General features: G+C 40.4%; 2 protein-coding genes across 2 annotated transcripts; one reads left to right on the plus strand and one right to left on the minus strand.

Annotated features, from left to right (window-relative positions):
- Window positions 1-1,077: 1,077 nt before the first annotated feature.
- il10ra (interleukin 10 receptor, alpha) lies at window positions 1,078-5,552 on the minus strand. The gene is made up of 7 exons (XM_010873094.4): window positions 5,242-5,552; window positions 4,575-4,695; window positions 3,957-4,132; window positions 3,672-3,817; window positions 3,039-3,207; window positions 2,442-2,560; window positions 1,078-2,123 (listed from the first exon to the last, which is right to left on the minus strand). Exons 1-7 carry the CDS (start codon window positions 5,300-5,302, stop codon window positions 1,209-1,211), a joined length of 1,707 nt encoding a protein of 568 aa, XP_010871396.2. The 5' UTR covers window positions 5,303-5,552; the 3' UTR covers window positions 1,078-1,208.
- Window positions 5,553-13,695: 8,143 nt separating this feature from the next.
- tmprss13a (transmembrane serine protease 13a) lies at window positions 13,696-24,911 on the plus strand. Its single transcript, XM_010873083.4, has 13 exons — window positions 13,696-13,836; window positions 15,822-15,996; window positions 16,450-16,560; window positions 18,024-18,203; window positions 18,371-18,497; window positions 18,629-18,724; window positions 19,904-19,947; window positions 20,072-20,234; window positions 20,613-20,791; window positions 21,814-21,912; window positions 22,142-22,284; window positions 24,064-24,219; window positions 24,499-24,911. The coding sequence occupies exons 1-13, from the start codon at window positions 13,819-13,821 to the stop codon at window positions 24,511-24,513; spliced, it is 1,506 nt and encodes a 501-aa protein (XP_010871385.2). The 5' UTR covers window positions 13,696-13,818; the 3' UTR covers window positions 24,514-24,911.
- The last annotated feature ends 337 nt before the right edge of the window (window positions 24,912-25,248 follow it).

Consider the following 25,248-nt stretch of genomic DNA (forward strand, 5'->3'; position numbering starts at 1 on the left):
TCAGCGAAGTCCTTGCTTATTTCAATAATACCAAACCACATTCTACACATATGACAACATTTAGTGCATTTTGGATATGAAACATACGACAAAGGAAACCCAGAACAGCTGAAACCCTCTATTAAGCAAGATTTGGACAACATTGCACTTTCAAAACTACAGCAATTGGTCTCAATTCCCAATTGCGTACAGAGTATTGGTAAAAGAAGATGTGACGCAACACAATGGTAAACACGCAGCTGTTCCAATTTTTTTTAAATGTGCTTCTGGCATCAAAATCTAAATGGGCGTGTGTTTTTCCCAAAACAAAGTTTCTCAGTTTCAACATTTTATATGTTGTCTTAGTACTATTTTCAGTAGTATATTGGGATAGATGCACATCATTGCATTCTATTTTTACATTTTACGCAGCATCCCAGCTTTTTCAGAAACATAACATTATGTGCAATACTAATGTTCTGTCACCACAGTGAGCCCATGAGCCATCTATGGAGAGGTTAGAAAAGGTCAGCTTCAAAACCTGCGACTGACATATGTCACATAAGACGAACATGGCATTTACCACAGTCATGTGGGGTTCTCCAATTTTCTACTTTCAAACCCATTTAAGCTTATCATATTCATCATTAATCACTACAGATTATTTAATCATCAGGTTGCTCATTCAGTGTACTGGTGTACTTTTATTCAGCAGAAGCCATCTCCCAACTGGACCTTCTCTTGGTGAGTGTACAAAGCCTCTTCTATTAATTAGTAGTGTCAACATTTTTAGAAAAAGCCCTCCAGTGACGACTATTGCATCGTTGTAGTCCAGTGTGACATCCTCACTCAACTTCGTCAAAACGGTTTCTCTGTTTCACTCCCACACAAGTTTCATTTATGGTGCATGTTTCTCATCTGTTGAAATTGGTCGAGGGTTGTCAGCAAGGGGCTTTCCATTGTCTGCCCATATTTTTAAAGACACACCAACTGGCTACAGCTGTCTGCTGTTTTCAAAAGTAGCTCATTCTGTTAATGACAGCCTTAAGGGACTTCTCAGTATGTTAACTAGATTCGAGACATGGTATCACACCAAGCTGGTACCAAAAACATTTATTGAGTGTTTACTTGAAATGGCATACAAAGGATTTTATATACATGTTGCATCACTTTCCACAATATGGCGGGCCTGTGTGTCGCATCGTGTCCTCAGGTCAGATTCATGAGTGTCAATCGAAAGTCACTTTTAAATCACCCAGAGAAAGAGAAATCGTTTTCACGCCCCAGTCCAGTCCTTCCTCCCCAAGGGGGCACTTCGATAAAGCTGTCAGTAGTGGAAAGGATTCATCTGTACAGGTAAGCAGTGGACCCTCCAAATGTCCTAACGTTTCTATGTCAAGTCTATTCTTTTTATAGCAAAAGAATGTTGATTCCATCTCACATGTGTCACCCGTGAGATTGCCGCCAATTAGCTGCTCCTCTGGAAAATTGCTACAGGCCACAGACTGTCCATCGACTCTACTCTTGTAGTGTCTAACTGCTTGGCACCATAGACATTGGCCTGCCCCTAAACAAATGCAGGCCAAGTGACCCGACCGGTATCCCGGGGCAGAATCACAGGTAACGGTCTCATTTTCTGTCACATGGGCGTCCACTGAAGAGGGGCTCTGGCTCCGGTAGCAATCCCCCGTCATCAACAGACGCTCAGCCAAATGTCCACAGTCCTCCCCATGTAGACTCACAGCAGAGCCTGACCGGCATCCCATGCCCATCCCACTGTCCTCTGTCAGTCCCATGTCTCCGTTAGTCCTCCCATCCCGCAAAGTTGACTCCTCAGTTCCGCTGCTGCTGCTGACAACGCTTTCCGGTGCTCCCAGACTTCCGCAGCCACTGTCCTCTTGCCTTGCCGAACTGCCTTTGTTCCTGATCGAAATGTGTGATTTAGTGCTAACCCCACTGTCCAGGCTCATTTTCCTGTCCATCTCTTCTTTCTGATCTTCTGTCACTGCTGGCATAGTCATGTCATTGGCCACCCAGTCCATGGCGTCCGTTGTTGTTTTGCTGATGAACCAGCCTTTGTCTGTGACAATCTCAACTGGGACCTCTCCCACACTGAGAGGATGCCAGCCGCTGTTTAGGGATTTCTGAGGTAAGAGAGAGAGAAAGAGAGAAAAAAACTCAAAATAATTAAAATGAGAATGATCGATGGCATTCATTGAAATAGGCCTTTTGTTTTGATTATGAGCGTTATGTTTTTCCCCCTTATGTAAATTCAGGTAGAAAGGAAATCTTTAACGCCATGTGTGGTTCTACCAACAAGTGCTTCTACTCTGCCTTCTACAGAGCAGAACCACTCAACTACTATTCTATCTATATTCCGCTAGTTCCTTTTTTTGCCCTTTGACGATACAGAATGTTCTCTGAGAGGATAGTCAGTTCTCCAATAGTGAAACAACACATACCAGTGAAGCAGGCATTTTCCTTGGACGCCACAGGAAGAAGAAAGTGCCAAGAGCCAGGACTAACAGGACCACTGTCACACTGAGTATGGAGAAGGACACTATTGCCATGATGAACCACTCTAAAAACAGAAACAGACCGTAGGTGGAATGAGTTTGAGGCTGTCAATTACACCCTAGGTCAGGGTTAGGCAACCACATTCATAGGAACATTGATGTATGTTTCAATAGATGGTCTGTTGGCCAGAAAATAAGTACAATAATTAGTACAGTGTTGTAAAGATTGTATACATTCACTTTCAAAATGGTCGACACCCTTGATTAAGATAAGCAAAGTTGGCAAGTAAAGTACATTCCAGAATGTTACAGTATGATCAGTACATTAGAAAACACAAGGCCAGATGCCGTGTGCAATATTGCCGCCCCAGATGGCCGCCCCTAATCCCAGAGCAGTACCTTTACAATGGTCGAACAGCCTTCTACACTGCCTTCTACCACTGACTTTTGATGCCAACAATGGTCCTTGTTATTGTCACCACCACCCCCCAAACAGCAGGCCTGTTAAACTATGGTAGAGATGCATGATTTAGTTTGTGTCACCTTGCTCTGGTAGGAAGAAGCATTCCGCAGGGGAGAACTTGCTGCTAGACCGTCCTCCACTGCCTTCCACTCTGAGGCTAACGCAGTACTCCTCTCCCCAGTGAAGAGACCTGAACAGGACCTCAGCCTCATCCTCGTCACCATCCATCGTAAACGTCCATACTGTGGTCTGACAACAAATTAGGTTTGACTTGTTATGGCACGTGAACATTATTTTCATCTTTGCAACAAGGCGTCAACATGGCGTCTATCTGGAGTGGACTGTTACGGCCTGCTGGGTTGTGCCCCTGTCCAGTGGACAGTAACAGGACTACGCTCAGCGCGTCAAGTGAGAATGTTAACTAAACAACGGCCCTGTGCTGCTGTCAAAACTCTGCATATCGATATGGTTCACTGAAACTGTAAATGAGTAAATCTGTAAATGCTGTACTATAAATTAGTGTATATGCTGTAGGCTTCCGCTATTATGTCATATTCTATGCTAACTAATCATTGTTCATAAAACGTGTCGTTTTTCTATACTGTATGTATTTTGTGTATTCTGTCTCTGTACAGGATATTAACTACCACCAAGAGCAAGTCTACATGTTTACGTAGAAAATCAGATTTTCTTCAATCTGTTCCAAAATGTACCTTGTTTTGCAGTCCTCTCTCCTGTAGGTGGACAGTGTATAGCAGGCCAAATGGGTAGATCCTTTTTAAAAGGGGCTTTCTGTAAACTCTGACAATTACTGAAGTTGAGGTGAGCAAAACTGTGCTGGAGGGGATCAGCAGTTGAGCTGAAACAGCAAGAGGCAAGGAAGATGGAAACTGTGTTAGTTTAAGGGGAATCCATTGAGAAAGTACCCCACTACATTATTAGTGAGAGAAACGTCCTTTCAGCCCAGTACTTAACAGTAGGATTAACACGTTTCTTACTGTCTTTGGGGTTGAATCTCTTTGGTGTTGACCATGTAAGGTTGCCATTCTCAGTGATCAATCCTACCCGGACCTTGTACAATTGTTTGGGGTCTTCAATATAACGAGTAAGGTCGCAGTGTGTTTCCTGTGTATTTCCACAGCTTGTAACATTTTTCCAGTTAGTTGCTCCGTATCTGAGAAGAAACACATGGACCAGATTTACTGACTGGATACAGGATAACATGGGTTTTAATCAACTACTTAGGAGACAAATGCTAGTTATTTTTTTATATAGAACAGTGTTTCTCAACCCTGCTCCTGGACATTCCCCTGCCCTTCCTGTTTTAGATCTCTCCCTGCCCTAACATACCTGATGTATCTCAGGAAGGACCTGATAATGAGCTGATCATTTGAATTGGGTGTGACAGAGCAGGGAGAGATATAAAACATGAATGGCAGGTGTGAGAAACATTGATATAAAACAGCATTTGTACAAGTACAAGTTCAATTGATTTGGGACAACTGCAATAGAAAACTTGAAAGTGAAGTGTACTAGCTTATTGACAATTAGCTATGGATGAAAGAATGAATACAACCGTCGGGTGAGTAGGAATAAGGATCTAAGTGGGGGAATACCTTTCCATCTGCACCCGGTACTGAGCTGGTGAAGGGGCCTCTTTTGGCGGTTGCCAGAGCAACATCACCTCGCCATCCCATACCTCCACTGTCAGGTTGAATAGATTCTGTTGTTTCAGCCCTGTCACAGAAACAACATTCAAAATGTAACAGAATTTCCAGGCATTATAACAAGAAATTAAATCATAGGAAGCCTGGGTGTCCAGAAGCACACAAATAGTTGGGGGTTTTCCACGGGGAAACGGGGTTTGCCACGTACAGAACTAGGTGTTGTTTTGCAAAAGGGAACTGAGATTAACCACACTTTTTCCAACCCAGTTTCAGTCTCCTTGTGGTGATTTTGTCTAGGAATGAAATTACGCAGTTTTTACAGTTACCCTCGTGACAATATTTGCTCAAATTCCAAATATAGATATTCTGTGATATATTATTCATATTGCAATTCTATCTTTATCATAGGACCTCACTTCAACAGCCCAATCGGTCTGACTGAAGTAAAGTCATTAATGTGGCATTGGCTAATTATTTCAATAACAATCACTTGTCAGTGACAATAAAGATTAAAGTCCAAATAATGAATATACAGTATTATCATTCCATTTAGAGAGAGTATTGTGAAACAAAACAGTACTATTATAATTTTTTAACAATGGTTAAGCCGTATTACCTGACGCGTAGTCTGAGATGATTAGATGGGCAAGAACAGAAATCCAGAATGTCCAATCCATATTTAGTACATATGCTCTTATCCTTAGCTGGACTTCATCATATAGTATTATCCACACATTTCCAACATTCTCAACAAGTTCCGAGTTGTTGAAGAGTAAAGCAGACCTAAGACAAACCACGTACAACTTCCACCAAATCCAAATGTAGATCAAGCAACATTACTCTGGAAGCCTCAACTGTTATCGACTGTTGCTTTCTGACTAACTTTACTCGGTCACAGTTGACGTGACTCTCTTAACCATCTGGTTTGATCAGTGAAGAGTATGAAGAGGCAGTTAAATTATTCACTCATGTGACCTCAGTCTCAGTCTGCTGACCTAGGCTTCCTGTTTTGACAAGCTGCGTCGTTCAGTAGAACTTCCCTCCTCACTTTTTAACTCATTTCTGTGCCGTCTCTCTAACTTTATCCTTTCTGTTCATAGTTCTGAGAAGACTGTTTGCACTCCTTATGATTTGTGTTTATTTTTTTTTAAGAATTACATTTTAGTTGTTTAGCAGATTCTTCGAGTCCATTATTCTAGTGTTTAATGAATGAAATGGGTGGTTGTAGTTTTGAACCCATGATGTTCCTGTTTGATAGAGTAAGACATGCAATAGTTATCCATCAATGACTCAAAGGAATTGCAAAACCCTTAAACCTGACACATTCACACATCTCATTCCTACAGACATCTTCATTTGTTCTGAAACTGACCCACCTAGGTGCTATTTTTTACAATGGCTAACATGCTTGTGTCCAATCTGTAATCACACTTTCAAAACTCTAAACCAAATTGGGCATAACATCCTTCTTTTGTGGACCATACCATTAACACAATTCATGTTGTTGTCACAGAATATACAGTCAATTAACACGTTTCTAACATAATTAAATGTTCTTTCCATACAGCTTACCCAATACCAACATGATGGATCTTTCTTGACTTATTTACAGATGCTTGAACACAGCATGCCAGAAATAAAGACTGTATGTTCAAAACCTTGAATATAGTATAAAGCCTCTACTTCTGCAACAAATGCAGCTTGAAGCAGCTGATAAGAATGTTTGAATGTACAGATAAATGAAACATTGATAAATAGCTGATTTACTGTATGTTGTCTGGACGAGGGAGAGGAGTAACTGGAAGAGGGAGAGGAGTAGCTGGATGAGGTGGAGGAGTAGCTGTACGATGGAGAGGAGTAGCTGGACCAGGGAGAGGAGTAACTGGAAGAGGGAGAGGAGTAGCTGGACGAGGTGGAGGAGTAGCTGTACGAGGTGGAAGAGTTGCTGTACGAGGGAGAGGAGTAGCTGGACCAGGGATAGGAGTATGATTAGATATTAAGTCAGAATGATTAGATATTGAGTCGGGTTTGCCGTGTTTTGATAAAGTTAGTGTATATTAAGAATATTTCTTTGAAACATAGAGTTGGTATTTATTAAACAGAACGTGGTTTTTGATCAGAGAAATGTACTCATTGTGTGATGTAGGTGTGTTACTGTGTTTATGTATCTTAAGTATACATAAACACTTGTTAGCAATTGAAAAAAGCTGTAAAGAAATGAATCTCCAGACAGAAACAAAGGTGCATACTGGCCCCTGCTGTGTTGTTGTAACAGGCGCTGTACTGTGCAAAAGTCCTAGGCCACCTGAGAACATTGTTAAAGCTATCGATCAGGGCAGAAAGTGTTAATTTACTCTCAACAAAACTTTAACATATAAAAAAACGAATAAACAACCATATCAAAAAAGTAACAGGATTTTATTTTCTGTGTTGTCCAAAAGGTAGGTTATACCTTGTTAGATAACTACAAAACATTTCATCAACAAAATATTGAGAAACCAACTGCATGTTACAGACTAGTGGAAGTGGAAGACCCACAAATATGTCTGCATCTGATGAACAATACTTAAATTCACAAGCTCTACATCTGGCAGAGTCATCGGTCCCAAAGTAGATGCTTTGAGCATGAGAAATCTGACAAGAAATCGCAATCTTTCACAATTTCAACAAATGCAGCTTGAAGCAGCTGATAAGAATGTTTGAATGTACAGATAAATGAAACATTGATAAATAGCTGATTTACTGTATGTTATCTGGACGATGGAGAGGAGTAACTGGAAGAGGGAGAGGAGTAGCTGGATGAGGTGGAGGAGTAGCTGTACGAGGGAGAGGAGTAGCTGGACCAGGGATAGGAGTATGATTAGATATTAAGTCAGAATGATTAGATATTGAGTCGGGTTTGCCGTGTTTTGATAAAGTTAGTGTATATTAAGAATATTTCTTTGAAACATAGAGTTGGTATTTAATAAACAGAACGTGGTTTTGATCAGAGAAATGTACTCATTGTGTGATGTAGGTGTGTTACTGTGTTTATGTATCTTAAGTATACATAAACACTTGTTAGCAATTGAAAAAAGCTGTAAAGAAATGAATCTCCAGACAGAAACAAAGGTGCATACTGCCCCCTGCTGTGTTGTTGTAACAGGCGCTGTACTGTGCAAAAGTCCTAGGCCACCTGAGAACATTGTTAAAACTATCGATCAGGGCAGAAAGTGTTAATTTACTCTTAACAAAACTTTAACATATAAAAAAACGAATAAACAATCATATCAAAAAAGTAACATGATTTTATTTTCTGTGTTGTCCAAAAGGTAGGTTATACCTTGTTAGATAACTACAAAACATTTCATCAACAAAATATTGAGAAACCAACTGCATGTTACAGACTAGTGGAAGTGGAAGACCCACAAATATGTCTGCATCTGATGAACAATACTTAAATTCACAAGCTCTACATCTGGCAGAGTCATCGGTCCCAAAGTAGATGCTTTGAGCATGAGAAATCTGACAAGAAATCGCAATCTTTCACAATTTCAACAAATGCAGCTTGAAGCAGCTGATAAGAATGTTTGAATGTACAGATAAATGAAACATTGATAAATAGCTGATTTACTGTATGTTATCTGGACGAGGGAGAGGAGTAACTGGAAGAGGGAGAGGAGTAGCTGGATGAGGTGGAGGAGTAGCTGTACGAGGGAGAGGAGTAGCTGGACCAGGGATAGGAGTATGATTAGATATTAAGTCAGAATGATTAGATATTAAGTCAGAATGATTAGATATTGAGTCGGGTTTGCCGTGTTTTGATAAAGTTAGTGTATATTAAGAATATTTCTTTGAAACATAGAGTTGGTATTTAATAAACAGAACGTGGTTTTGATCAGAGAAATGTACTCACTGTGTGATGTAGGTGTGTTACTGTGTTTATGTATCTTAAGTATACATAAACACTTGTTAGCAATTGAAAAAAGCTGTAAAGAAATTAATCTCCAGACAGAAACAAAGGTGCATACTGCCCCCTGCTGTGTTGTTGTAACAGGCGCTGTACTGTGCAAAAGTCCTAGGCCACCTGAGAACATTGTTAAAGCTATCGATCAGGGCAGAAAGTGTTAATTTACTCTCAACAAAACTTTAACATATAAAAAAACGAATAAACAATCATATCAAAAAAGTAACATGATTTTATTTTCTGTGTTGTCCAAAAGGTAGGTTAGATAACTACAAAACATTTCATCAACAAAATATTGAGAAACCAACTGCATGTTACAGACTAGTGGAAGTGGAAGACCCACAAATATGTCTGCCAGATGTAGAGCTTGTGAATTTAAGTATTGTTCATCAGATGCAGAGTCATCGGTCCCAAAGTAGATGCTTTGAGCATGAGAAATCTGACAAGAAATCGCAGTCTTTCACTGTTTGGCAAAAACGTTATATTTTAACAGTGTAATGACCTCAAACACTCACAGCTGCAAAGTTGACTAAGGTCAACTCAGAGTCAACTCAGAGCCCTGACCTCTTAATATAATTGGTGTGGTATCACATGCACAAGGAAAATAACAAAATGCAGGAAAAGTCACAAATCCTGCACGAAGTGTGAAATATTTTACCACAGGACTACTTCAGTTATTTACACAAAAGTCTACAAATATGAATTGCTTCAGTTTTTCAGGCCACACAATTTTTATTTTACTTCAAAATTGTTTGTTGTGTTAAAGATACAGGATTGTTTGTTACTTCTGTAACATCTGTAAAATAACAATCTATAATAATAGGCCTGCCCCTAAACTTAACCCTTATCCTAAAACAACTTCTAATCCTAACCCTAACTCTAACTTCAGCAATGAGTTGCTTATCAACAGATAGTAATACTATCAAAAAAAATTCAACAAACTATCTACTAAAAAAATATATCTAAAATTCCAAAGCGACATTTACTTTGGCACATGAATGCATGAGCATGAAGGGAGTTCTTATTGTAGAAGCACTTATTCTGTCCTTGACTTTGATTGGATAGTCGTAGTGTTTGTGCCAACTTCTCACTGAAACACCATAATTAGTTGTTGTGTAAATTCAAAGTTTCCACAAGAAGCTTCAGACCAGATGATGATTCCCCATAAGATTATGTAAATTTTAAGAAATAAGAATTGTAATAACAATTTTGTGACAAGTGACTCCAAATTCCCCTAATCATCACCTTCCCAGTCTGTTGATGTGATTTTTTCAAGGCTCTCTCCAGTTCTTAAATTCATGATACATCCAGTGAAAATACAGCATACCTATGTTCTATTTTTCATGATTACTTCATTATGAACATGAAGCATATTTAAATTATGCTTTGTTAACATTCTGTGCTCCTTATTTAACATTTTGTGTGAATGCTGTATTTGTTTACATTTTGGGAGTCTGTTACATATTATTCTGCTGGCGGAGTCCTGTGATTTATGGTGAAATTTGACCATTGATATTTGTTGTTGGTAGATGCTTCTAGCTCATCCCTTTCTATACCTGCACACAATGAAACACGCAAGGTCATGCTGAATATCCAAACAATTATTTCTATAGGAAGATCTTGTTTTTTGACAACATAAGACAACAAGCCTACTGACTACTTATCTAAAGTTGATAATCGGACCAGGGTAAAATGAGTCAGATTCTGATACTGACACTATGCAGCGTAGGCTTGTGGAGAACAAAGAGGCCTCACACGGAGCTGATGGGAAGCCCACTGGCATTTACTACACATCTAAACATAAGCTAAAATGGGAAAACATAAACCAGTAACGACCAAGGAGTCAATGAGGGTAGCTGGAGCACAGGCCAGATTTCAAATTCAAAAGTTGGATGAAATTAATCAGAACCAATTTAAACATTTGGCTGCACTCTCATAACAACTACAAAGGTGCTGTATACGTTAGACAGGTAATGCGTCATCCAGAGTAACTCTCAACTCCACGCCCTGTCGGGGGAAAACAACCCTGCATCGCTCATACAATACAGCAGCATAAACAAGACAAACCGGCCAGCTTAAATTATTAACGCTTGTTATGCCAAAGAGTTTCTGTCTAGTTGGTAGCACCAACAATAAAACCAAAAACCCTGATCTGAAATTAGTTCCCTTGCCATGTCTTAAAAAAGATCCTGATAGAAGGGTTTTATTTGTCCAAGCCATACGTGGGAAGAACACACTTATGTTTGTGGAAAACATTTCGTATAATGTAAGAGTTCACTTAGGTAATACTGTGTCTGATTAACAATTATATGCTCGGCCAGATGGCCGATGATCTATAAATAATATTCCTGTGTTTAGATTACAAAAAAAACGTTGCTACGTAAGCCTAACATGCGAAATGATAAACTTAACATCCTGCTTGCTGTGTAAATTCCAATATGACTTGAATAAAAAAAATTAAAATAACAATAATTTCACATAAGCATACAGTTGATATAAATAGTCTACACACCCCTGTTAAAATGCCAGGTCCTTGTGATGTAAAAGAACGAGACAAAGATAAATCATTTTTCCACCTTTAATGTGACCTATAACTTCAACAATTCATTCGAAAAACTGAAATCTTTGAGGGGGAAAAATAAAAAACTCACAATAACCTGGTTGCATAAGTGTGCGCACCCTTAAACTAATACTTTGTTGAAGCACCTTTTGATTTTATTACAGCACTCAATAATTTTGGGTAGAAGTCTATTAGCATGGCACATATTTTTGGCAAAAGCGCTCAGAATCTGTCTGATTGTGAGGACATCTCCTGTGCACAGCCTTCTTCAGATTACCCACAGATGTTCAATTGGATTCAGGTCTGGGATCTGGCTGGGCCATTCCAAAACGTTAATATTCGTCTTGTGAAGCCATGCTTTTGTGGATTTGGATGTGTGCTTTGGGTCGTTGTCATGCTGAAAGGTGAACTTCCTCTTCATCTTCAGCTTTTTAACGGACGCCTTAAGGTTTTGTGCCAAAATTGCCTGGTATTTGGAACAGTTCATAATTCCCTCAACCCTGACTAAGGCTCCGGTTTCAGCTGTTGAAAAACAGCCCCAAAGCATTGATGCTGCCACCACCATGCTTCACTGTGGGTATGATGTTCTTTGGGTGATGTGCGTGTTTTCATGCCAAACATATCTTTTGGAATTATGGCCAAAAAGTTCAACCTTGGTTTCAACAGACCCTAACATATTTTCCCACATGCTTTTTTGGATGTTTTTCTTTGTAAGAAAAGGCTTCCGTCTTGCCACCCTACCCCATAGCCCATTCATATGAAGAATACGGGAGATTGTTGTCACATGTAGCACACAGCCAGTACTTGCCAGAAATTCCTGCAGTTCCTTTAATGTTGCTGTACGCCTCTTGGAAGCCTCCCTGAACAGTTTTCTTCTCGTCTTTTCATCAATTTTGGAGGGACGTCCAGTTCTTGGTAATGTTTGGTGTGCCATATTTTCTCCACTTGATGATGACTGTCCACACTGTGTTCCATGGTATATCAAATGCTTTGGAAATTATTTTGTACCCTTCTCCTGACTGATATCTTTCAACAACGAGATCCCTCTGATGCTTTGGAAGCTCTCTGCGGACCGTGGCTTTTGCTCTGAGATGCAGCTAAGAAAATGTCAGGAATGTCACTACGACACAGTGCAAAGCAACAACCAGTCCACTTCTCCGCAGCACACGGACTCATTGCCGTTATAACGACCAGAGTTAAGTGGTTTAACAGATGCATTGTGGAAGGTAAAGCAGTTGGTCTGACTAGAGGAGGGATGAGGTCATCACGTCCTTGCAGTGCTCCAGCACCAGAGAATAATGAGACTGAAATGAACACACCCCTCTTTGTGCCCTGTGATCCCCTAATTGGGTTGATTGAGCCATGTACCATGTACGTTCACACCGGGGAGATTTTGGGAAGAGGGTGTTGCTGTGAGGGCCCCTGAATGGAGCACTGGTATAGTCACTGCTTTGCAGTTCGACCAGGTTTGAACTCCTGCTCTGAGTTCCATAGAGGGTGGTGCAATTTGTCCGCACCGTCTGGTTTGGAACACTGATGGTGTTGTTAGTTGGTAAAAGCTAAATGTGTTGAAACATACAGAAATAAAAGGGGACATTCTGTGCTTTCGCCTCACATTAATGGTTTTATCACAGTTTCATATCCCTTGAATGTACAGCAGAAATATATATTTTAACGTTACTGTCCGAATACTTATTGAGAGGAGAGTAACTGAAAACATGGTGAGAAATCAACTCTTCGGAATCCTTGAGGACATTTGTTGGCAACAGGCAGCACGGGAGGGGGGGTGCAATTTATAAAGTTATATCTTACCCAAAACATCCCACTTGTAACATGCAAAGAAGGAGTTTCCCCAACCAAACTTCTATTTTCCTGATCCAGTTTTTGACACATTTTGAGGGCAATTCCTTTCTCTTGCTAGCAAGCTAATGCTTTTGGACAGAAAAAAAAATAAGTTACGTATTTACCCCACCAATGAAAGCTTTTACCAATTGGCCTACATCACGAATAATATTATTTTGTTACTGTTTATTGATGAACATGCCTGATGGCATGTATGGTTGATTTATTTTAAAGTCAAGCATTTTGTGCACTTACATCTTGACTTAAATATTTTCACCACATTTCCTTCCGCATTTGATCAGCAAAACTGAATCAGCCAGAAGATGAGAATTTGAGAAAAATGTATTCCAACATCTAATCTCATTGCCAAGATCCAATCAGATAATCTTTGAATAACTTGGCCCTGAATCTGCCAAACTGAGAATTCTGATAAGAAGATATGCCACAGGAATATAGTGGGCCTCTCAATGACAACGCTTTGGTCCCTGGCTCTGATTTCCCAGCTGGTGTCACCTGAGGCGAGCTGGAGCAACCCTTCTGTGTCAGTCAATCGGTCTCTCCATGGCTAATGTGAAACCAGTCTAGCAGGTGGGTAAGCAGGCTACTGGGACACGCCCATATCTTTGAGGAGAATAATGAGAGAGGAAGAGTTTGGAGAGATGGAGGGAGGGGAGACCAACCTCAGTGCTCTGAATGGAGGAGGGTCAGGGATGAACAGAGAGGACAGAAGGAGGAGGGGAATACCAAGTGTTTCAAGCGTGCTCTGATCACTGCTCCGCAAGTCTGTGAAAAGCCCCACCTACCAGGTTTGGCGTCTATTCTACCGTCTGATCCCCCAGAGTGCGATGGCAAAGCGGGACCTGGTAAGTTCTCCTTTTATTCACATCTTGTTGTTCTGTAGTGGTCCTCCGTTTGATTCTCCTGGGCTGACTTCTCTCACCTGTCTCCAAAACCCAGACCGTTCTTTCTTGTTCCGTCCATAATACTCTGTAAATGTCCCTCAGTTGGCTTGACAGCTTCAGATAATGGAGGCATTTTGTTTTCTTATTAACCTCTCAAAAGTTCAAAAGTTTCAAAAACAAACAGTAGTTACAGCCGAGTATTATCTCATCAGGATTCTCTGTGTGGAAGACGGGTCGAATGTAGGGCTTTTTGGAAGTAAGGGTTCTTGATTTCAGTGGTTACTGCTTTCAGTTTATTTGCCTGTATTGTCTAACTAAAATAGAGGGATGGATTGTTACATGACAATAGGCCTATCCATTAACCAAATGATGTGGCGGTCCAGCATTTCCAAAAAAAATGTATCTGTCTGGATTAATTCAGTAAATAACCCATGATGTAATTTACAGACACACTACTAAATCTCAGTAAATGATGTTACTGAGATTTTTCCAACATTTAGGACCAGCTTTTAAGGCAACATGACATTTAAGTAAAACTCTCTGAAGGGTTTACGTTGGCTAGATAAAAGCAAGCCGTATTGAAGTAATTGCTTCAAAAAATACTATTTCAAAGTGGAGAAATTAGTTATGATTGCCTTTTTAAAACAAGGCTCAATGCTCACAAATGGCTTAAATATCTTACTGAAATATACTGAAATATCCTTTCTGAAATATCCTACTGAAATATCCTACGTAATCTTCTCCAAGAAGGCCTGAACTCCAATATTATGCCTACAAGCATAATTCAGAATTTTACAGAAATACCTAACAACGCTCAGGCTGACCTTCCCTCGGAAACACCCTTATTGATATAAGATTGTTATTGTTTATAAGTACAATGTGACCTTTGAAATGTAACTGAAACCTAAAATTGTACAACAAGATCTACTGGAGACTGTCCCCTCGGGAAACAATGTATATTGACCTATGTCGATTCAGTTGAAGATTCTGACAAACCAGCTCTTCCACCTATTAAATATCCAACAGAGACAATATTCAGGTTAATTTGCATTGAAATTTGGTGCCTATAGTCATGAAACTAGAGCTGCATCCCCCCTACCCCCCCCAACCCAAAATATAATTGAGGCAATATTGGCTCTGAAACAAATTATGTCAACCAAGAGTATTCTCTTTGTTACAGTGGCAGATTCAGTACCCTTTTGGTTTCTACAGTGCATCAGTCATAGCCGCGTGAACTAGGGTGCTGCTGTCCCTGTAACACCTCCTAATGAGATTTGTCACTTTTACTGTTTGAATAGTAGTGATGCATGTGCATGGTTCGTCTGTCCATTTGCGAGATGCATCAGTGCTGGCGATGGACAAGCATCATCCATCCATTCCAGATACCGTCCCACACTCAGCCACTATCAGAAACCCCTGGAACTGCTACAGAAGAATGCAACTTGAATTTTTTTCAATGTGCAAAGGGAGCCCTGGGTAAACCATTCACTATCTTGCACGTTTCTGGAGGTGATTGTGGCTTAATCTAATGAGATAATGCCAGACAGCAGTCAGCCGAAGACAGGATGATCCACGGAGAAACACCACTTCCATTTGAAACCCTGTTGTTCCATTGTCTCCATGGCAGCATACTTCCTCGTGTTAAACAATAGAGAATCCCAGGAGGTTGATGTAAGCTCAGTGACGTTAAATAGCCCTATTGTCAGCTAAATAGTGCTGTAGGGAGAACATGAATATGAAGCTGATATAGACAACCTGAACATAAAGATGAATAAATGAATGGCCTACTGGGAATCTGGGTACATTATTGTTTAGTGACATTTTTTTTTTTTATTACTGCAAGGGTGGGCTATTTGATTCTATAATTAGATTCCCAGTGGGGGAAATGAAGTGACAAAAGGCCTTCACCTAAACGTTTGTCTTGGTCTACGTGTCCTCCCCTGCAGAATGAGCTTCCGCCTCCATACTACTCTGTGGCTGTGCACACCCTCCCACCCCTCCAGTCTTATGAGGAGGTAGTCTACGGAACGGGCCCAGGGCCTGCCCCTCCAAACCCACTATACTACATCCCCCAGCAACCTCCACCAGTGGCGGTGCAGCACGTCTGCCAGCCCAGTGCACGTGAGTTGCCGGCTGCTCTCTACCGACTACCTGAACTTCCCTGTTCTGTCCCAGTCCAGCTCCCCCCATGTCTTATACTGTCAGGGGACTACAACCCACAAGTGAATGTGTTTAGTATTCGAAAAGAAGTGGTAGCTTTGTATCAGTGTTTTTTTGGGCTGAAGCCTGATGGCTGGAGCATATTAATTGTAGATGAAAGGAGCAATACATTCCGTGCATTTAATGACAACAGGTTTTTTTTCACTTACCAGGTGAAATAAGGTTAAACCACTGATAGCTCTAGATATATTGGATCTCTCCTTGCTAGGTTTCTTCCTAGGTTCTGACCCTACTAAGGATTTATTTTCTAGTTTTTTTCTGTTTGCTGCTTGGTGTTTGCGGTATTAGTAACATACTGAATATCTCTTTGACGTGTGTGTGTGTGTATCTTTACATTATATTGTGTTTCTCCAGCTCCTCCTAGCAAGAAAAAATGCAAATGCTGTCACCATAGTGCCAAGTGCATCGGTGGGTCAGGGGTCATCTTTCTGCTGATTGTCCTCACCATGGCAATCTGGTTCGGAGGTAAGGCCAGTGTTGTCTTCATGTTCAATTGTACAGGTCTAGCTACTGGGGCAGCCAAAGGATCATTATGCTTTGGAACCCTGGGAGAACCCAGGGGATATTTATCTGGAGATTACTATTATCACAGTAAAAAAGTAAAGACTGTAGCCTAATAATTATTGTACCTGCTATGACAAGAGACACAGTAAGTTCACAATGAATTCTAGTTAATAACTAAGTATGGTTAGGTCTGGAAATCATTGCTTAGTAGAAACATTTGAGTAAGAAATACATTAGGGTTTACAGTGTACCATTTCACTGTATTACCATGTGAAACCCAAAGAACATACAGTCTTCAAATGAAGTTTTACTGTAAAAAACATCAGTTCCAAAATGATGTAACATCTGTATTCTTCATTTGGAAACACATGCCGTAGTCACACCAGTGTCTTTTTACGTAATACTGTATAAGATACACCATGGTGGACAATCATTGTTTACATGGTTGAGTTTGGTTCCTAAGAACATATGTTGACTAAAGTTGGAGTACACAGAAAATATATCAACCCCAGAGCATGACTTGACGTTATTCTTGTGGTAAATATGTGGTCATGACTGATTCATTACCATTGGTGTTTCTTTGAATTTAACATACACTATACTTAAATGTTACGCCCTCCCCTATTTGCTTTAATTGCCATTTGTTTTTAGTATTGCCATTTGTACTGCATTTGCCTTCTTTACACATTCCACTTGTAATATACATATACTTAATACTTAATACGTAATACATTTTTTGCCCTCTTCTATTTGCACTTCTGGTTAGATGTTAACTGCATTTCGTTGCACTTGTTCAGTGACAATAAAGTTTAATCTAATCTAAATGAAAGGGAAATCATTTTGAGCACTGAAAACATTGGTGTAAACATATTCTATATAGAAGGACATATAACTCCATTCTGCGACTTTGTTCCTCAATATCTACAGGGTAATAAATTGAAAAGTGATGTGACTTGGCATTGACTCACTTATTAACTGGAAGTTTGTTGTTGTGACTGTTTCTTTAACAGTAAAACTACTCAATATGTGCATAGTAATAACTTGCTTTGGTACTAGTATATTTAACAAAAATAGTGTCTATAATGCTATATCAAGCTCACCCAGAAGCCACCACAGTTGTCACTTAACTGCATTTTCATATTAGATTGAGCCAGGAAAATCTAATATTATAGCAAATAAATGTTGTGTGAGGTTATCCCTGGCGGACACTTTATTGAATGCAAATGTTTAGCTGGAATTGGGACATTTCCTACTTGTAGTCTTCATTTAAAAGCATGAAACACTAAACACGAACACATATAAATACAGGTGGACTTTCATTTAGTTGAAATTAGGAACGCTGAGGGGCCCTGGTCCTTTTCCTTCTCTTCCTCTCCCCCCACTAGACAGGGCCCTCACCCATCCTTCTGTGTGTGTCTTTGCAGTGCGTTATGGGGCCCGGTTTGAAGCCTTTGCTGACCCCCACAACCACGACGATGACAAAGACGGAACAGGGAGCTACGGGAAGCTGTCAAGACTGTCTGTGCTTGACACCTGCCCCACATCTACTGTCCAGTGTGATGCTATGCCTGATTGTCAACTGGGCACTGACGAGTCTAATTGTGGCAAGCACATGCGTACACACAGACACAGAGAGACAGACAGATGTGTACTGTATATACAAATAGCTTAGTAAATGACACATGGACAGGTAAAGGATGACAAAGTTAACATACTGCAACAACAACACCATTTCTCATAATGCTGTGCTGTTATCCTCTCCTCCCCCTAGTGAGATTTGGGGCGGATAGCGCGCTACAAGTTAGAACCTCTCAGCACAGCCATTTCCTCCCTGTGTGTTATCTGGGATGGGACCAGAGCTACGCCGACCAAACCTGTGCCCAGCTGGGCTTCCGAAAGTAAGACAGCTACCTGAAAAAACAACTACTAAAAGCAATTTTATGAACTTGGTGTAAATTCACCAAATATTCAATTGTTAATTTAGTAGACTGTGTCTAAATGTGTGTGCGTGCATGTGTGTGCCTTTTAGGTCTTTTGGAACAAAGGCACTAAAAACACAGCAGTCCATTGGTCTAACTGTGAACAAACAATTGTCTTTGCCCATCCAGGGCCGGGTCAACATTAGGTGAGTTTACTCATGTTCGTCCAAATGATGTTGAGGGCATGAAGTCCTGATGAGACGTGATGTTTTCTTCAATAAACTGCATCCATTCGGATTAGATTATTATTTCATGTAATGAGCGTAGCCAGTTCTGCCAGGAAACCATAGTGGTAATTGGTCAGCAACACATCAACTGATGCAGGATTTCTCCTGTCATCATGTCAGATTGCATACCTGTCTATTTAATCATCAGGTTACTCACTCAATCGGATGTTGATGCTTGTACTACAGTAGCATGCAGGTGTTCAACCACCCACCCGCCCACCCACCACCCCTGCCTCCACCTGTCACCCACGCACCACCCCTGCCTCCACCTGTCACCCACCCATCACCCCTGCCTCCACCTGTCACCCACCCATCACCCCTGCCTCCACCTGTCACCCACCCACCACCCCTGCCTCCACCTGTCACCCACGCACCACCCCTGCCTCCACCTGTTTAGTTCTGTGTTCCTTGTGGGGAGGATCAGTACTGCGTACCCTGCTCATTGCCATGGGAATTGCATTAGTAATATCAAGGTTATGCCATTGTCGGTTGTATCGTATATACAATCATGTGATGGCAATGAGTTACCCTAGAGGAGCAGAACCCAATGCCAAGACTTGCATGTACAGGGCATAAGTTCTGTGCATAAGTTCTCCAGTAAATGGTTAAAATAATACATTGGTGTTTTCTGTCTGAACTGAAGAAAGTCAGGATGCGAGGAGAAAGTACAAAATCTAGATTAAAAGGTTGTTACATACAATTCTTCATTAGCATATCCGGGTCGTTGTAGCAGTGCCAGTGATTGCAGCCTGCTCAGGTCAGACAAAGGAACGAGGGATTTATTGTAGTCACTAATGTCTGAACCTTTAGAGTCAGACAATAAGAAAATGTCCAGAATGTCTGGCTTACATCAACTGACAGAAAGAAGAGATCCAAGTGATGGTCCCCATATGTTACACATGAAAAATACATTCCAGGAAGATTCCTAGTCACAAGGTGGGCCTCGCTGTACGGAATACTTATGGAGAGACACGCTGTGTAACATCCATCATTTCCCTCCAATCAAAGTCAGTTTCAAAACAGCTGTCCATGCTGCAAATATCACATTGAATATTTAATGATGCTTCTTGACATGGTTGTTCTTGTGTTGCTGTGTAGCTCGCCCTGTCCCGACCAGAATACAGTCTCTCTGCAATGTACAGGTAAGGGAGCACTAATCTGTTTGTACTGTATTTCACATAGGATACTAAGGAACACAAGCTTAAAAACTGCTCTTTGATATACGACTTCTGGTTGAATTGGATTTAAACATTTGACTCTTCCCAGACTGTGGGCGTCAGCAGGTGACCTCCCGGATCATAGGGGGCAGTGTTGCCCAGCTAGGGCAGTGGCCCTGGCAGCTCTCTCTGCACTTTGGTGGATCACACGTCTGTGGAGGGGTCCTGGTGTCCCCAGACTTTGTGGTGACGGCTGCTCACTGCTTCCCCAGGTCGGTAACTAGAAGAAAACACATTTCCGAACCAATTCTAGACGCACTCTGCTGATCCAATTCTACCTAGGCCCGGTTCTTGCAACAACTGACAATGCCAGGCCTTTTCACATAAACACATCAAACAAAGTATAGATTTTTTTAGCATGACTGAAGAACAAGCCAATTCACAGCTCCCCAACCTTGACAACTGTTCTTCAGTGAAATGTCTTATTAACATAACAATGTTTTATGCTAATAAGACAGTGAATAGCACTGAAGAGACAACCATGTCATAACCTACAGCCATGATTTGAGAAGTAAATGAATATACTTCTCATTAATACACTTCTAAAATGAATATACTTCGCATTCTGCTTTTTCTCTTGTCCTATGCAGGTCCCTACCACTGGGATTTGATGCCAGTCGGTGGCGTGTGTATGGAGGAGTAGTGTCGCAAAAAAAGCTTCCTACTCCATACCTTGTAGAGAAAATCATAGTGAATGAGAACTATGACAACAAAACCAATGACCAGGACATCGCCTTGCTTAGGCTGGCCTCACCAGTCGAGTTCAGCTGTGAGTCCGGAGATATTTTACAACCTCCGAGAAATACTAGAAAAATACAAGTATCAGTGTCTGAAGTTGAATTACAGCAACACCACTTCACAGTAAAACCAACTATTACTTTATAGTGCACTTCTTATACTCACTTTTATTTATAGAACTTTTATAACTATATATTAGGATTGAATGTTGTTGCTCTCGCTGGATTTGAACCAGGGTCCTTTGTTTGACAGGCTGTGTCTTTAACCACTATGCAACAAAGCTATGCATGTACAGAGTGTTCTGCATCCAATTAGTCGAAACTACACGGTTCTTAAAACTAGTTCCCTACATTAGCTAACATCCAAACCAACAACAGGTATACCAGGATTGATACATTCAACTTGTTAAATTAGAAAGAGATAACTTGTCCCAATAGGGACCTATTGGGACATACTACCTCGTCATAAAATGGTGTCTCAACATTAGATCATTTGTCACACATTAACATCATGGAAAGTTTGAATATTTAGCTAAACACAATTAAGCATTGTGTTAAACTGACTAACATTTCTTATTAAGTTTACTTTCACCACAAATAGCATCTATGAACTGCATGGCTTTTGCCACTGGCTGTTTTAACAGCTTATTAGCCAGTAATAGGCTTATTAGTATCTACTAACTTACTACTTGGAATAGTCATAAGAATTTAGTGATTTGCAAGTGAGTCTGAAGATGAACTTTACACTGCCAAAGCTATTTAATTTCATGGCACAACAAAGTTAGTTTTTCTTTAATTCATGAATGGCATTGATACAATAACTATCAATATAGGTAACGATACCTGACATATTCGTCAAATGAAAAGTCCTCCTCTTTTACAGCACAAGGGGTTGTGAAGTACGCAGATTTAGGCTCACTATATATATCGTTGCTACTGAAGTTTTTTTGTCTAACCTGGATAAATCCTAATGACTACAGTACTTTGTTTGGTCGGTCAGTCACGCACTCACTCATTCATTTCCTGTGTGTGTATGTGTATGTTTATCAATCAGATGCTGTTCAGCCTGCCTGTTTGCCAGCCTTTGACCAGACCTTGTCCCAAGGAACCAAATGCTGGACCTCAGGCTTTGGAACAACAAACGAAGGGGCAGGTAAAAACAGAGAAGGGTTCATTGCGAAAACGTCCTTAAGACATTCCGCTAGGCATGCATCATACATTGCGCCCTAATATCTCGCTTTTCCTTTCATAAAACCAAGATTCATCATTAGAGCAGAAGTTTGCATAGCATAGTTACAATCTTTTGCTTAAGTGTGTTTTTGCATCTCTCTGTGTCCGTGCGTGTATGCATGAAGAATGACTAAGTATGTGTTTAATCATAGCTGTACCCTCCAAAGTCCTGATGGAGGTAGGCGTCGGAATCATCGACATACGTTTGTGCAACAGCTCAAAAGTGTACCCCGGCTGTGTGTCCGAGAACATGCTGTGTGCCGGAGATATCAACGGAGGCCGGGACTCTTGTCAGGTACATGTCCATATACTGTAGCTTTTATTCACCATAACCAATGAACCTGCTGTTCTCTTCCACTATGCACAAACCGCTGTTGTGATGTCAGTAGTTTGGTATTAAATGGGATCCCCATTAGCTCCTGAAGAGGCAATGACCTCATCCTTTCTGGGAATCAGACAGAATTGATGACACAACAGAAATAAATACATAGTACAGTTGTGCTCAAACGTTTGCTTACCCTTGGAGAATTGGTAATATATGTCCCATTTGTGAAGAAAACATGAGTGTGCAGGGGAAACACATGTCTTTGATTTCTTATGGGGTTCACACTCAACTGTAGGTCATAACAGAATGGCGCAATCATAAAACAAAACATGGCAACAAAGAAAAAAATCAACTGAACCCTGTTCAAAAGTCTGCATACCCTTAGTTCTTAATACTTTGTGTTGCCCCCTTTAGCATCAATGACAACATGCAGTCTTTTGTAATAGTTGTCTATGAGGCCCCGAATTCTTACAGGTGGTATAGCTGCCCATTCGTCTTGGCAAAAAGCCTCCAGGTCATGCAAAATCTATGGTTGTCTTGTATGACCACACTGTCTTTTTCCATAGCAGCTTGTATTTCTCCGGTTGTTACCTGTGGGTTTTTCTTTCTATCTTTATTGAAATCTTTATTGTTCTACCTGACCTTGGCTTGGAATCAAAAGATTCCTGAATGTTCTACTTCTTGATAAGTGATTGAACAGTACAGTACTGACTGGCCTTTGCAAGGCTTTGGATACCTTTTTATATCCTTTTCCATCTTTATAAATCCTTTTCCATCTTTATAAAGTTCCATTATCTTGTAACACAGGTCTTTTGACAGTTCTTTTCTGCTCCCCATGGCTCAGTATCTAGCCTGCTCAGTGCATCCATGTGAGAGCTAACAAACTCATTGACTATTTTTAGTGTAGGAAATTGGCCTTTAATTGCCATTTTCACTAGTGTGTGTCACCTTGTGTGTCAGTAACAAGGCCAAACATTCAAGTGATTGTAAACTTTTGATCAGGGTCATTTGGGTGATTTCTGATGATTTAAAAAGGAGCCAAACAACTATGTGATAATAAATTGCTTCATATGATCAGTATCCTTAAACAAAAGTTTTTTTTTTGCAGGATCAGTCATATTTTCAAAATCAATGAGCACAACTGTATAGCACTACATTTACATACACATTTGCTTTATAACATTACACCTTTACAGCATGTAAAATAGAAGCATTTCCATCATGAGGTTTTGTTTTCAGATTGCCAAACATAAAAACAATTTTGGCTACCTTTGTACAAAACAACTTTCTTTTTTAACTGTCTCTTATTTCCTTTGACCTCAATAGCTTTTGCACACCAGGAACAGACTAAGAATTCACAGCCCCAAGGACTTTAATAGCAGCAACAACAACAGTTCTTATTCAAATTCACATTTAGCTCCACCCCAGCAACGATTAAGATATTCCAAAGCATATTTGACGGCTGAATGATTATCTCTACACTACTCAAAGCTTGTTTTATCACATTAACAGGCAAGTTCATTGTGCAGAATTTTGCAAACCAGTATTTAGCTTGCCCCAGTCTACTATTGTAGAAAGTCAGAATTTTAGAAAGTCAGAATTTTATTACTGCAGGCATACAATTGAATATTTTTTTTACTATAGCACAAAAGATCTGCACATGGCTCCTTTAACAATGACAACAAAACATACTGTAGCAGGTGCCACGTGTCCACATCTTATTCACTCACCTACCTTCACCTTCCATAGGGAGACAGCGGTGGTCCCCTGGTGTGCCAGGACAGAGACAGCCGTTGGCAGCTGGTGGGCGTGACCAGTTGGGGCAGCGGATGTGGGTTGCGTAACAAGCCAGGGGTGTACACCAAAGTGTCCAGCCTATTACCCTGGATCTACAGTAAGATGCAGGTGAGATGGAGAGAAACTATACAGAATTCTGGGTTCTGTCAAACCACACTCCGTGCAATAAAAAAGCCTAGTGTTACGTTTTGGCAATTCAAGTTCAGTCAATTCAGAAACAGTAAAAATCCTATTCCAATTATTTTTATTAAATGTTTGTTTTTGTTTTCATTGGAATTTGTTCTCTTTGAACTGAGTGAACTTTCAATTAAACTGACTACACCCCCGCCTTCTACATAGTTTGCATTCTCTTCCCTTACTGTGTTATGATCATTGTTCCCTCTACAGATGGAGAATCTGTGATGTCACTTCCTTTCCAGAGAGCTCACCGCATCCTGTTTCCAAGAACACCTGGCAGCCTGCTTCTTCTCTGAATATCAAGCGCACTGAGACTGATGCTGGATTAAACCATCAATGGATGGACCAATAGATAGATGGAGGGATGGGAGATAGATGAATTGACAGACAGAGGAAATGATTACCACTGACAAAGGGAGCATAAAGGCCAATTGCACTTTATCTCCAGACCATAGTTTTTTGTTGTTTTTCTCTGTTCCTGTACTATAACTTCTGAAATCAAAAAAGTGTTTTTACTGTAGTTGAGCCCATGATTTGTATGTTTGAAATGTGAACCGGATACCAAGCCACGCTGTGCACCGATGCCAGGGTTGTGTCAAATGATTGTAAATCTTTTTTTTTTTCCTTTTTCTTTTTTACAGAATACACATTATGCTTTTCGGAGGTTGTAATATGCCTGACCCCTATCTTTCCAGTACTTAATGTAATGAGTGCATTATTGCAATTGAATATCAAAATAACCACTTCAGCACGTTAAGGGTTTTAAAAGTGGGCTGCATGCACTTCAGGGTAGAAGTTGGAGGCTTCAAAAACCGCATGGGTGAGCACATGCTTTACATGATTATCACAGCCAGCTGCAGACTATGATCAGGTAGGAAAGCATTTCAAAATGTACCTTTTCTGTTTAAAACTAAATTCTGTCGAATAAATTCAGTCAACAGTTGTTCCATACATCCATTA

Source organism: Esox lucius, chromosome 1 (genome assembly GCF_011004845.1).
Source record: "Esox lucius isolate fEsoLuc1 chromosome 1, fEsoLuc1.pri, whole genome shotgun sequence".
NCBI classification, from domain to species: domain Eukaryota; kingdom Metazoa; phylum Chordata; class Actinopteri; order Esociformes; family Esocidae; genus Esox; species Esox lucius.